The 13,138-nt window shown below is 34.5% G+C and overlaps 1 protein-coding gene across 1 annotated transcript; it reads right to left on the bottom strand.

The window, feature by feature from the left end:
- Positions 1-8,369: 8,369 nt before the first annotated feature.
- LOC133321790 (uncharacterized) lies at positions 8,370-12,722 on the bottom strand. Its single transcript, XM_061530865.1, has 3 exons — positions 12,558-12,722; positions 9,668-9,699; positions 8,370-9,588 (listed from the first exon to the last, which is right to left on the bottom strand). The coding sequence occupies exons 1-3, from the start codon at positions 12,720-12,722 to the stop codon at positions 8,370-8,372; spliced, it is 1,416 nt and encodes a 471-aa protein (XP_061386849.1).
- Between the last annotated feature and the right edge of the window lie 416 nt (positions 12,723-13,138).

The following is a 13,138-nucleotide window of genomic DNA, read 5'->3' as shown; positions in this document are numbered from 1 at the left end:
TTTGGCCCTAGAGTGTAAATTCCATAGCAAACCTAAGATTTCTTTGTCTCGCTCTATGACTTATTTGCCCTTCTAATTTGCTACTTTTGCTACAACATGCGATATTCTTCTTTTCTTCTTTCCATCTTTCTCTCAATACTATTTTACTACGTATGCAGTGATATGCAAACAGTTCAATAAATCATTATTATTCTCTCATTTTCGAACATGCAATAGACTTTGGGCCATATAATTTGTTGCTATAACATGATGTTTGATTCAAATTGTCGGGATAGCGAGAACTGCTAAAGAACGAAATGGGTATTGTTGGAGTAGACTTTTAAGAGTACAGTTGGCACGCGGTACTAGCAATTTTTGAATTTTCAACTAAAAAAGCCCGCGATTATAAAGAGGAGTTTATTTCTGGTGTCGGACCAATTTCCAAAGACATAAAATATATATATATATATATATATATTAATATAAAAACAGCCCCCTGAAATTTGATACCAGAAGCTGCAGTATATATATTTTTTTTTAACTGCCGAATTTCGTAATGCTGACGCTGTAAGCTCATTAAATAAAAGCGAGATCAAAATCACGTGGATTGAAGCCAATAGAATTGGATCCGATAACGCCAAGAGAAATAAAGCCTTTAATTTTTTGGATATTAGCCTAGAATACTTTATAAAAAATAGTCTTTTTGGAAGCTTTTGAAGGAAACCCAAATAAATTACGATAACTATGGGTATTTACCTAGTGCCATCAAATTCCTGCTCCTATAACTAAATTACATCTAGTTCCAGAATGTCATTAATTCCTACAACCTATATTATAACTTTTAAAACTTTAACTTTGCATGCATTCTTTCATACATTATTCATTATTATAAGCATCATCGATACTTCTACACCAGGCCTGATGAAAGGAGTCGCTGATAGCCGTGAGTACTTTGTTCATTTCCTTATTTTTATTATTGTTATAATTATTGATTAAGCAGAATATAATTAATTTTGAACTAAATTTAATATATTTCCATCAAATTGAATTATTTAAAATGAATTGTAAATAAATCGCAAAGTAACCTGTGGTAAACAAAGTTTATGCATTTTGGGGGTTATGATAATATTAGAATTTGAACTTTCATAACCAAGGATGGGAAGTGTTCGGGAACTAACACCTATTCCCGTTATACCACTTTGACTTATGTATTTTAGGAAGTATTAATCTGTTTAAACAGCACGTGAAACTTTTGTAATGCTTGACCACAGGATTCAGCAAGTTCCTCCCCAATCCGACGAGCTAGACCTTAATTGCAAGCACGTGCTGGTCGCTGAAGATTCTGTGGCGTTATTTGTAAACCACATTTGCCAAAACAACAAGGAATACCATTACAGTACTTTTGGATACGAGAAGCGCTAAATGATACTAAATAGGGTACAATTCGTTTTGTGTTAACGGGAATCCTAAAATTTGGAATCAAAATTAAGGGTGGAGTGTTGGATTGAGATATGGAGTTAGTTTTGAAAATGCATGGATTAAAATGAAAGGATAGAGATAGAAATAGAAAACTTATATTTGAAAATAAAATTACTGTTAGAGTGCAGGATTGAGACAGTATTGAAAATTCAAACTTTAAGTACGAAAAGTACAAAATGGTTCTCAATATGCTACAATTTGGATTTATGTGAACGAATAGGGCTGGGATCCAGAAATTTATGATTAAAATTACTGTTGGAGTGTGGAATTGAGGAAGTTTTATAAAATCGAAAAGTAATAAATGGAACTAAATTTGGTTATTCATGAACGGATAGAGCTGGATTCTTTAAATGTGGATTCAAGGTTAATATTGGAAAACATGACTGGGGTTGTTTTGGAAATTTGTACTTATGGGTACGAAAAACAAAAAAATTTGGTACAATTTGGACTTTGCAACTTAGGTTACTGTGGGAGTGTAGATTTGATATAGTTTGGAATATGGGTACGAAAAATACAGAAAGGTACCAAATCTGGTACAATTTGGTTTTTGATGAACAGACAGAGCTGGAATAACTTACGATTATTGTTTGAAATCAGGATTGAGGTATGTTTGGAAATAAGATTACTGTTGGAGAGTAAGATTGATGTAGTTTTATAAATTCTTACTTATGAGTATGATCGTACTAAATTTATAAAAATTTGGATTTGGTTGAAGTGTAGTATTTATCTATGGAGATAGCTTTGGAAACTCGAATTGATGTGTACGAATAGTAAATAGAATAGCAAATGCACTAAATTTCGATTTCGGCAATGGAGAGAGCTGGAAACCTAAAGTTTGTAATGTGGGTCACTGACGGAGAGTTAGAAAGAAGTACCAAAGGGTTTTTATACTAACTGGTACTAAATTTAGTGGTGGTGGTATGGAGGTAGTCTTGAAAATGTGTAATTATGTGTTCGAAAAGTACTAAATGGAAGTAAATGCGGAACCTGCACGTATTTGCTAAAATATATAATTGGAATTCTGATCTATTTATACCCTTCACCACACTGTGGTACAGAAATTATGTCTTTGTGCATACAGTTAGCAATAAAAGTCATGGTACCCCATACAAATAAAAAATATTCAGTAATTACTCAAAAAATAATTTACAAAATTTAAACAATTATTTTTATTTTTTGTACTCACTCTTATACTACAACATTGGAAAGTAATATTTCCTTTAGAACGAAAAATTTAATATATCATTAGAAAAGATCCATCTACCAGCGCTCCTAAAATCGCTGCAGACTTTAAAGAAGCATTTGGGAAAGCAGTTTCAGCAGACACGGTACGTAGGTGCATCAAGAAGTGTGGATTCAATGCTCGCACTGCCCGCAAAAAACCACTTGTTAACAAAACAAACAGAAAGAAGCATATCGATTTTGCAAATGATTATAAAAACAAGACAAATGAGTTCTGGGAAAAAGTTATTTTCTCGGACGAATCGAAATTTAACATTTTTGGGTCGGATGTATGCATTTTGGTGTGGCGGAAAAAAAGGGAAGAGCTCAATCCAAAGAATACTCGGAAAAGAGTAAAGCGCGGAGGGGGTGGAGTAATGTTATGGGGATGCATGTCAGCAACTGGTGTTGACAATTTGGTATTCATTGAGGAAATAATGAATAAAACAGTTTATAGTCCGTTTACATTATACCGGATTTCGTTAACCAAGTGGGTTTAAATTGTCAATTCCATTGTATACATTTCAAATAAATCCTCATAGAGTAGGTTAACCCGGTAAAAAGTTCTAATGTAAATTCCGTTTTAACTGAATATTTTGAAACAAAATTTAATTCAAAGTTCTGAAACACTCAACATTCGTGATAATTATTACTTCCAATAGGATAATGATCCAAAACACACTGCTATTGACGTTAAGGATTGGATCATATACAATACACAACACATGCTGATAACACCTCCACAAAGCCCCGATTTAAATCCGATTGAGCACCTATGGAATCATCTAGATAAACGAATCCGAAATCATACAACTTTCAGTAAGGCCCAACTCAAAGAAATACTTCTGACAGAATGGGGTAAAATATCGTCGGACTACACTTAAAAAACTTGTAAACTTATGAAGTTTTAAAACTCAAGGGATATCCTACCAAATATTAGGTAAGTCAATTTAATTGTAAAAATTAAGTAATATTAAATAATTCATTATTTTTCTCTAGGGGTACCAAGATTTATGCTGTGCAAAAATATGGACTTGGCACTATGTAGATTTTGTTTTAATAAAAAAAATAAATATTGCTTTAATTTGTTTTAGTGTAGGATTGAATACATGAAATAAGATTATATAATTGATATTTTGTGAATTACTTTTTGAGGAATTACTGAATATATTTTGATTTGTATGGGGTACCAAGACTTTTGCTACTCAATGTATGTTTGTAACAGGCAAAAGGAAACGAGATAAACCCATGGTTCCTTTTGAGAATATGCATAGAATCACATTCTATGTCGATTTATGCATGTACGTCTGTCTGTCCATGTTAAATTGTAAAAAAAAGTACAGGTCGCATTTATGATCTGAATTGGATGAAATTTGGCATACATCATTTATTTGGCCCAAGGACGAACTCTATTGAAAATCGGTTCAGATTTAGATATAGTTCCCATATATATTTTAGTCCGATTTTAGTGAACCAAACTTCCTATATATCCTTCGATTTACACGAAATTAGGCACAGCGAGCTGAATTAAGTATAGAACGATGTGTGTTAAATATCGCGAAAATCGGTTCCGATTTAGATATAGCTTCTATATAACTTCGACTTGCACGAAATTTTACATGTGGTTCTTTACTACTTTCCTTGCTGGTTTTAATCTGTTTAATGGAAGTAAGAGAGATTTCGGAAAATAGTGCTTATGTGTATGAAGAGTATTAAATTGCAAACTATATTATAAAAAATTTACAGTATTCACGTTTCCATATGAAATATTTTTTGTATTCCCTTTCCGCATACGAAGTAGCGGGCACTTTGCTAGTAAGCAATATTTAAGCCGAGTTTGATGCATTTTGGAGGCGAAATACAGACATCTTGGGTGAAGATCTGTCTCTCAAGATAAAAATATTAAAAATTATGGAAAAATCAAATTTGCCTGATGAGCCGCTTAACAATGAAAAACTCAAATAAAAATTATGAAAGAATAAAAATAACGCTACTATTTTTTTTTTCAAAATTATCGTGTGCACTATTTGAAGGAAGAAATAAAGCAGTAGGAGCACATCATAAAATAACTGGTCACTTTAAGAATTTGGGGAAATAAAATATCGAAATTAAATAAAAAGGCCCACAATTATGTAGTGAAATAATAAACTGTGAATTAATTAATTCAATCGCAGACTTCTTCCCATTATTCGTTGTGTATTTGACATCGTTCATTGCGGTTTTTGTCATAATAAAAAAATGTCCTTTTGTTTGTAATCTGTAGAAATATAAGTGAGAAACGACAGAAATGACATCGACATTATCCTATCCAATTAATAGGCTGTGCAAATTTTGATACGTGGAAGAGACAAACCAAGTCGTACCTTATATTAAAAATTGGTGGAAAATAATAGAAAATGGTTTCCGAAAAGGAACAGGAGAACAATGAAAAGGTGTTGGCAGAAATAACATTGATGGTGGAACCCAATAATTTTCCACATATTGCTAATGCGAATACAGCAAAAGAGGCATGACAGACGTTGGTGAGTTCCTTTACAGACACCAGGTTAACTAGGAAAGTAGAGCTACTAAAACAGCAGGTACAGATGAAATTATCTGATTGTGACAACGTTGAACATTATCTGAACCGAATGATTATGGCATCAATGAAGGTACATCATCATCAATATTGATGATGAGTTAGTTGCATCCTTGATGTTGGCGGGACTTCCAGAAGAATTAAAGTCTATGGTGTTGGCAATGGAAAATTCCAAAACAAAATCGAGTGTGGATATGGTCAAATGTCATGGTTGTAAAAAATAGGGTAATTTCATAAGAAATTGTCCCAACAGAAAAAAGTTTGAAATGTGCAACAACAACCAAAAGAAAGAGACAGATGATAGGCTGCTGTTGACATCCCTTTTAACACCACATAACATAAATGCATATGATTGGTATATTGATTCAGGCTCAACTGCACATATGACAAATTCTAGATCGCTGTTGTCGAATACTGCTGGCAGAGAAGTAACGGTAGCGAACAAAAACACCATGAGATCTGAATGTGTTGGTGACGCACAGTGTCACGACCGCGGCCAAAAATGGTCAGAACCAACTTCCTCGGAGGACAAATTTATTGTTGAGAGTTGATAAAAAACACTCCAAGTTGAATAAATATGAAATTTGGTATTTATACGTCAAGTAGTTTTGTCTATACAGGGTTCAAATCTGATAATTGTTTGCAAACTGTTTTTTCCACTTTTTTTTCGAAAAATAGCTACATTTTTCTGATGCTAAAATCTTTAAATATTTAAATTAACGGTTAATATATAAGTGTTTGTTTTGGTTACTTGGGATGTTAAAAACTAGGATTTACTGATTTTTTTTATGTAAATAGAAACAATATGGAGTTTACAGCTATCCACGCCTGTAGTAATTAGTTCATATAATTTGTAAAACAAATTAGTGGAGTAGAACAAAAAAGTTTGAAAAGGTTTCGTCCTACTAATACTAATTTAACGCATTATTTAGCTCTTCTTTAGGAAAATTATAGTCTAAATTTAGGCAACGCACTTGCATTACTTTTATGGAAAGTCCATACAGAAACTTTTTCGTACATGGGAATGAAGATGTATAGTACAGTACTTTACATTTGGAGCGACCCGTTGTACGGCAGTTCTCGTAGGCGTAGTCATTTTTGGTCGGTATTATGTAAAATTTAGGACAACGCCAAATTATGTAATAGATTTTTCTTTTACTCTGTTACTCTCGTAGGCGTAGTCGAATGCGTTGTCGTAGTCGATTTTGTTCGGTATTATGTAAAAATTACGACAACGCCAAATTATGTGATAGATTTTTCTTTTACTCTGTTGCAAGGTAAAAATTGTATTTTTAGAAACCTTTTTATTGGTCTGTTCCCGTACTGCAAGAATCTACTACTTTTTACTACGATAACGAATTTTCCTTTATGATATCGATAAAAATAGTAAAATCTAGTACATTCTTGCAGTACGGGAACAGATCATATATTGTATAGGAAAAACTATGTAATTTTTGGTACGATAGCACTTTTTTCCTTTATGATATCGAAAAAATAGTAGAAAGTCGTAGATTCTTGCAGTACGGGAACAGGCAATTTGTTTGTTTTCTAATTAGTTTTCTGGTAATTGTAATTCTTAAGAATATTGAGAAATGCAATAAAATAAAGTCTAATGTAATAGTTAACCAATAAATTAAAATGCGTTAAAATTCCATTTGAACAACAATTTTAACACATTTTTATATTTTTTTGTATGCTGTCGTCAAAAAAATCTTTCACGACAGATTTGGCGTTACAATACGCAACGCCTTTTATAATACCGATTTGTCGTGTAAATACGACAGTGCCAAATTTTCAACACGACTACGCCAACCGTAATAAGGGTGAATAATCTTATTCAGTATTTTATATAACAATCCGAACCTGTTATATCCTTGAACATCCAATAAATAAATTAATACAAATAACAATACAAATATAGTCTTGATTTAGATTAGGCGAGTTTACTTGCGGCAAGTCTTTGTTTGTAGGAGAGAGGGGCAAGGGGAATAGAAATGGAAAAAAATTGCTCGTACCGACAATTTTCTGGCAATTCGTTTTGTGTATTTCGTATTTTTTGACATTTTATATTTATTTAAATGTGAAAAAACTATTTGAAACAAATAAAAAAAATTTTTTGAAACCGAATTGCCTTGTATAGACGCATGAAGCAAGTTCAAAAGAGAACGATAAGAATTGCCGCAAGTAAACTCGCCTAATCTAAATCAAGACATAGTGGTGAATAGTGATTTTATGGTATAGAATAGTTACTTATTCAGGAATATAATTACTTTTTTTTGGTTTTAAGTTGTTGGCCGGCCTCCCGATGGTCGAGTATTAACAGCGCCACCACCAATTAAGTAGACTTTGTCTACGAGCCTTGGGTTAACTTTTGACATTATTTTCCTTAATAAATTTGACTAAATCGTAAAGATGATTCCAATTATGTTTTTTAATGAAATCCTCTACTATTTGGATTCCATTGAACGACGCAAACTTGACTCTGGTGGTGGTGAATCTTGTGCAAACAAACAAAATGTGAGTGGCCGTATCTTCCGTCTTGCAAACCTGGCACTCACCAGAACCGACTTTGGCCAATGTGCTGTTGCTGAAGGTGTGGTTACTCAGTATGCGGTTAATCACTCTCTGATCATCTGGATGTATTTTCGTTTTACTATAGCATGGGTGTTTAGATGGTTGAGAAAAAATTTTATAAAAATGAGAGGAGCTCCGTTCAGCTATGGATTTGCATTCATCAGCCCATTCTGCCCATACTGACGCTTGAATTCTGCAAATAGCACCCTTTATTGGCCACATTAAATTCAGGCAAGTGCCATTTACTGGTGCATTCTTTGCTGCCTGGTCTACCAGCTCATTGGAACCAATCCCTGCGTGTAATGGAACTGAGTTTCTATACCCGCTGTATTGATGATATCAATACGTTCATTTATCAAATAATTTTTGTTCTGTGTGGATTCTACTGCCGCAATACCACTTAGACTGTCAGTCAATATAGCAATGTTCTTTAAATTCCGTTCCTTTGCAAATAGAGCGACTTGGCGAAAAGCTAGAATTTCCTCCGACATAGATGACCACCTCCCACTGACCCAGAATGCTTCAGTAGTATTACTGCTTAAACCGTCACCGAACCGTCTGTGAAAAAAATGTCTATGCCAGACTCCTGAATCTTGCTTATTTTCTTTCGAACAAGTTGTTTCACCACCTCCTCACTTACACCTCTTTTTCTAGAGCCTACACCCTCAAAGAAGTCCACATCACTTGAAATACGCTTGCTTGCAACGGGCATGATTCGTATCGTTGCCACATTTTCTACAATTTGCTGATACTTGTCAAACACTATCGTATAACTAGTTGTTCTGTTCTGCATACGCCTGATATTCTCCAGACTTGGCAATCCAAAGGCCTTGGCTTTGACTAACTCCTTGGCTGTTGCCAGCTCAAATCTGTATTTTGGGGGTAATTCACACGCAAGCTGATATAAAATGGGTACAGGTGTGGAATGGATGAGACCCAAAGCCCTGCGTAAAAACTTGTGCGTACTAGTCTTGATTTTACTAGCAGTTGCTTTTGTAAGATGGGATAATACAGATGCTCCATACTCCAATTTTGCTCTGGCAAACGCCTTGTAGAAATGCATGGCTATGGCTGGGGAGATTACAAAGCTGCATCCACTCAAAATGTGAAGGAAGTTGTTAACTTTATCTGTCGATGTTGTAGCTTCGTCGATGTGTATCTTAGAAGAGCCGCCAGCAGAAATGACGAGACCCAGATACTTGATGTTTGCCACCTGCTTGATTGAAATACCATTAATGCATATACTCATTTGTTTAGGCCTTCTTGAGAAGTGAACGGTGTTAATTTTATTCATATTAAAACCCAGACCTAGCCGTTTACAGTCCTCGTGGAAGCGGCTAATTCTTTCAGTGAGAATTTCACTACCTTTTTGGAAGTTTTTGTGGTGGCAAACCAAGAAGAAATCATCCACAAACTGAAAGATGTCGATGTTACTGGAATTGATGTCATGCAGGGAAGACACGTCGATATTAAAGAGCAACGGGCTGATACCACTTCCTTGGGGAAGACCATTAACTACAATTCTTCTACTCTCACACAACTCCAACTGTCTGCGTTTCATACTGTCCACAATCCATTTGATTATGTGTGGATTATACCCTTTCCGAAACATTAATACCGCCAACTGATTTATGTTCGTATAATCGTACGCCTTCTCCATATCAATACACACTCCAACCACTTGATTGCCAGACTTTTTATAGAATTCAATGGTGTTGATCACATCGTTGATGCACATGGACGTGGATCTACCCGGTCTAAACGCATATGATCTAGGGGGAACTATCCGGTTATCTTCAGTAAAACGAGGAATAATACTCTTGATAGCGCTCTTACTCTTGATAGCGCTTGATAGCGCTCTCCAAAATCTTTTGTGATGTGCACATAAGTGAAATTGGGCAATAATTTTGAATGCTTCCAGGATCTTTGCCCCTCTTTGGGATCGGAGAAATCCCAATTCTCCTCCATTCGCTCGGAAAGCTACCTTTGTTCAATATTTCAACCAGAATATTGAAGAACTTCTGCCTTTCATTTGCTTTAAGACTTTTAATCATTTTATACGATACACCATCTGGACCTGTTGCTGACGTAGGGCTCCTAGGGTCGAGAAAGGCTTCAAAGCACTTAGTGTCCAAGGAAGGCCTTTGGCTTATCAAGTTCCCGAAGACTATGGGTGCGTCGTTACAACCAGATGTGGACTGCTATGTTATAAAATCAAGAAACTCTTCATTTTGTTCATGATTCCATGAACTATTTATCGGCTTGACTTTGCTGTACTTTTTAGCATTCCTAAGGTTAGACCACATATACTTACTTGAAATAGGATTGTTCAACTGGCTGAGAAATTTCCTGAAGTTTTCGTGTTGCTCGTAGTCTAACTGACTTGAAGACTTGCAGTATTAATAAAAGTGAGGCCTATAGCAGATTGACTGGTGCTCGTAGAAAAAGTAGGGTCTCCGTTGCTCAGGCAACTAAAATCATACTCATTTGCCAGTGTAAGCACGATGTCACCTTGCATGTCCGTTGCCGAATTGCCCCATGACGTTGCTTTCGCATTAAAATGTCACATTATGATAGTGACTCCACTAAGACTCGAAGCAGACTCGAAGACACTCTTAGCTATCTGCCGATATTGATCTCGGTGCAAGTTAGGTGGAATGTAAACTGATAGTATATTCATATCTCTTTTGAGATTAGTTGTGCTAATGCCCACAATTTCAAATTCGGTGTTGATGTTGATTAAAGCAAACTTTATTTCTCTTTTCAGTAGGATACCTACCCCTCCATACCCGTCAGATCTAGCTTTACTGACAAAATTATAGTTTCCAAAACTGGCATTGGAATTATCTTTAACCCAGGTTTCAGATGTTGCAGCAATGTCGATGTTTTCATACTCTAGAAAAAGTTCCAACATGTCTTTATTTTAACGCTTGCTGATACTCTGAATATTCAACCTTATTACGGTAGGCGTAGTCGTTGTACAGCAGCTCTCGTAGGCGTAGTCGATTGCGTTGTCGTAGTCGCTTTTGGTCGGTATTATGTAAAATTTTCGACAACGACAAATATTGTAATAGATTTTTCTTTTACTCTGTTACAAAACCAAATCAAAAATTTTTCTTTTAGAACCCTTTTTATATTGTATTGGAAAAACTATGTAATTTTGTTTGTTTTCTAAATAATTTTTGTGGTAATTGTAATTCTTATGAATATTGAGTAATGCAATAAAATAAACAGCCTTATTCTGGATGTCAATTCCACGTGAATTTACTCGCTCTTCCCCTTCGTCTTATTCTGAACAACATTTTTGTGTGAATTTTTTTCGCATTCTCGCTTTCGCCTTATTCTGAATGAAGTTCGAAAGCGAAAAAATCCGCTTTGGGGAAAAATTAGGCATTCTGGATTACAGGGAGTAGGAGAATGAGATGAAATTTTGTGCGAATTTTTTCGCTAATAAATTCAAAGTGAGTTGACTACAAAAACATAAGTAATAAACATTTTTATGAAAAATATTAACACAATACTTATTCTATGACGATTTAGAATATTATAAATGATAGTAAGCAAATATTTATCTGGAAAACAGCAAATAAAATACCTTTGGAAATCTTATTGATAATGATGCATGCTAAACCAAATATTGCCAAGGAATGTATAAAGGTAATAATGAATATTTAAGTCGAGTTTGATGCATTTTGGAGGCGAAAAACAGACATTTTGGGTGAGGATCTGTATCTCAAGAAAAAAATTATAGAAAAACAAAATTTGCCTAATGAGTGTGAACAGTGAAAAACATAAATAAAAATTATGAAACCAAAAAAAAATATTTTTTTTCAAAATTATCGTTTGCATTATTTGAAGGAAGAAATAAAGGAGTAGGAGCACAACAGGCCACTTTAAGAATTTGGAGAGATAAAATATCGAAATTAAATAAAAAGGCACACAATTATGTGCCTGTGTTTTTCTCATCATAAAAAATGTTCTTTTATTTGTAATCTATTGTAGTTGTTGTACCAAAATGCATCAAAACAATGAACAGCTGTTTCAAATGTCATATTGTAGGCTGCCATATTTTCAAACTTTAATTAATATTCTTTTAATTACAAAGCATTTATAAAGCGGATTCTTGATATTTCACATTTATATTGTTATAAAATTTAAACCACAATAACAAGTAACAATTTTTAATAAAATAATCAAAAAATAAAATATTGAAAAATATTACACAATTAAATTACAATGGGGCAACACACATTACAACTTAAATTACAATATGGCAACACACATTACAACTTAAATTATAATATGGCAACACGAATCTTTTTTTCAACCACCATTTTCAAATACTCGAATCCGCATCTCGCATTTTTTGCGTCTCCATATTCATTCAGAATAAGGCGAGAATGTGAAAGCGAATATTTTTGTATGTGCGAGATATCTCCCAGCGAATATCCAGAATAAGGCTGAAAGTTGAATGTAACAGTTAATCAGTAAATATTTTTAAAATGCAATTTTAACACATTTTTATATATTTTTGTATGCTGTCGTCAAAAAAATCGTTCACGACAGATTTGGCGTATTGTAACGCCTTTCATAATACCGATTTGTCGTATAAATGCGACAGTGCCAAATTTTCAACACGACTACGCCATCCTTAATAAGGGTGATTATATTGTAATAATTTCATGATGGATTTGGATTTGGACATAACAAACAATCAGTAACATACTTCAACAGCATCTTCATTGTATTGTACACTGGAACTTATAATGAATGACTGCAAATCAATAATCTGCCTGACAAGTTTCTCTTTGATTGCATTCAAAACTCTCGCTTGACTGTTAGTCAGGGATTTCTCTCCCGACTCCGCCACCGCACTGACCTCTTTCTCCATTTCCGACAAAAAATTTTCTAGTTCGGTTACTTTGTGCATGCTCTTTAAGGCGACCCCGTTTCCTGACTGGTAGACCTCACCACACCTCAACGCTTCCTATACTCCTTCATGTTTTTTACCGCGTTAGCCTCCTCTCTTCACCGATTCTGGCTGTTCTTGACTACCTTCGCAAAAGATCTAAAGCTATGCAATGATCTAGCAGACTGCATTGCATTACTAAGGGTTTCCCTTTTGTCCGCGTTATTCCTTGACTTGTCATATCTGCTTCTTAAAGGAGGGAAAGCCACATCCAAATTTATTCGTGCATCTCCTAGTGCTAAATTTTCAATAGTCATGATCTTCTATCCAATGGTGAGTGATTACCATTGCAGTTGGGGCACACGATTCCTTCTGCTCATTTTTCGGCTTCATTATGG

The sequence above is a fragment of the Musca vetustissima genome, unplaced genomic scaffold (assembly GCF_032173495.1).
Source record: "Musca vetustissima isolate MV318-11 ecotype Yass unplaced genomic scaffold, APGP_CSIRO_Mvet_v1 utg5262, whole genome shotgun sequence".
Lineage (NCBI taxonomy): Eukaryota > Metazoa > Arthropoda > Insecta > Diptera > Muscidae > Musca > Musca vetustissima.
Note: the sequence above shows the minus strand (reverse complement) of the source record. Positions and strands in the feature narration are given on the sequence as shown.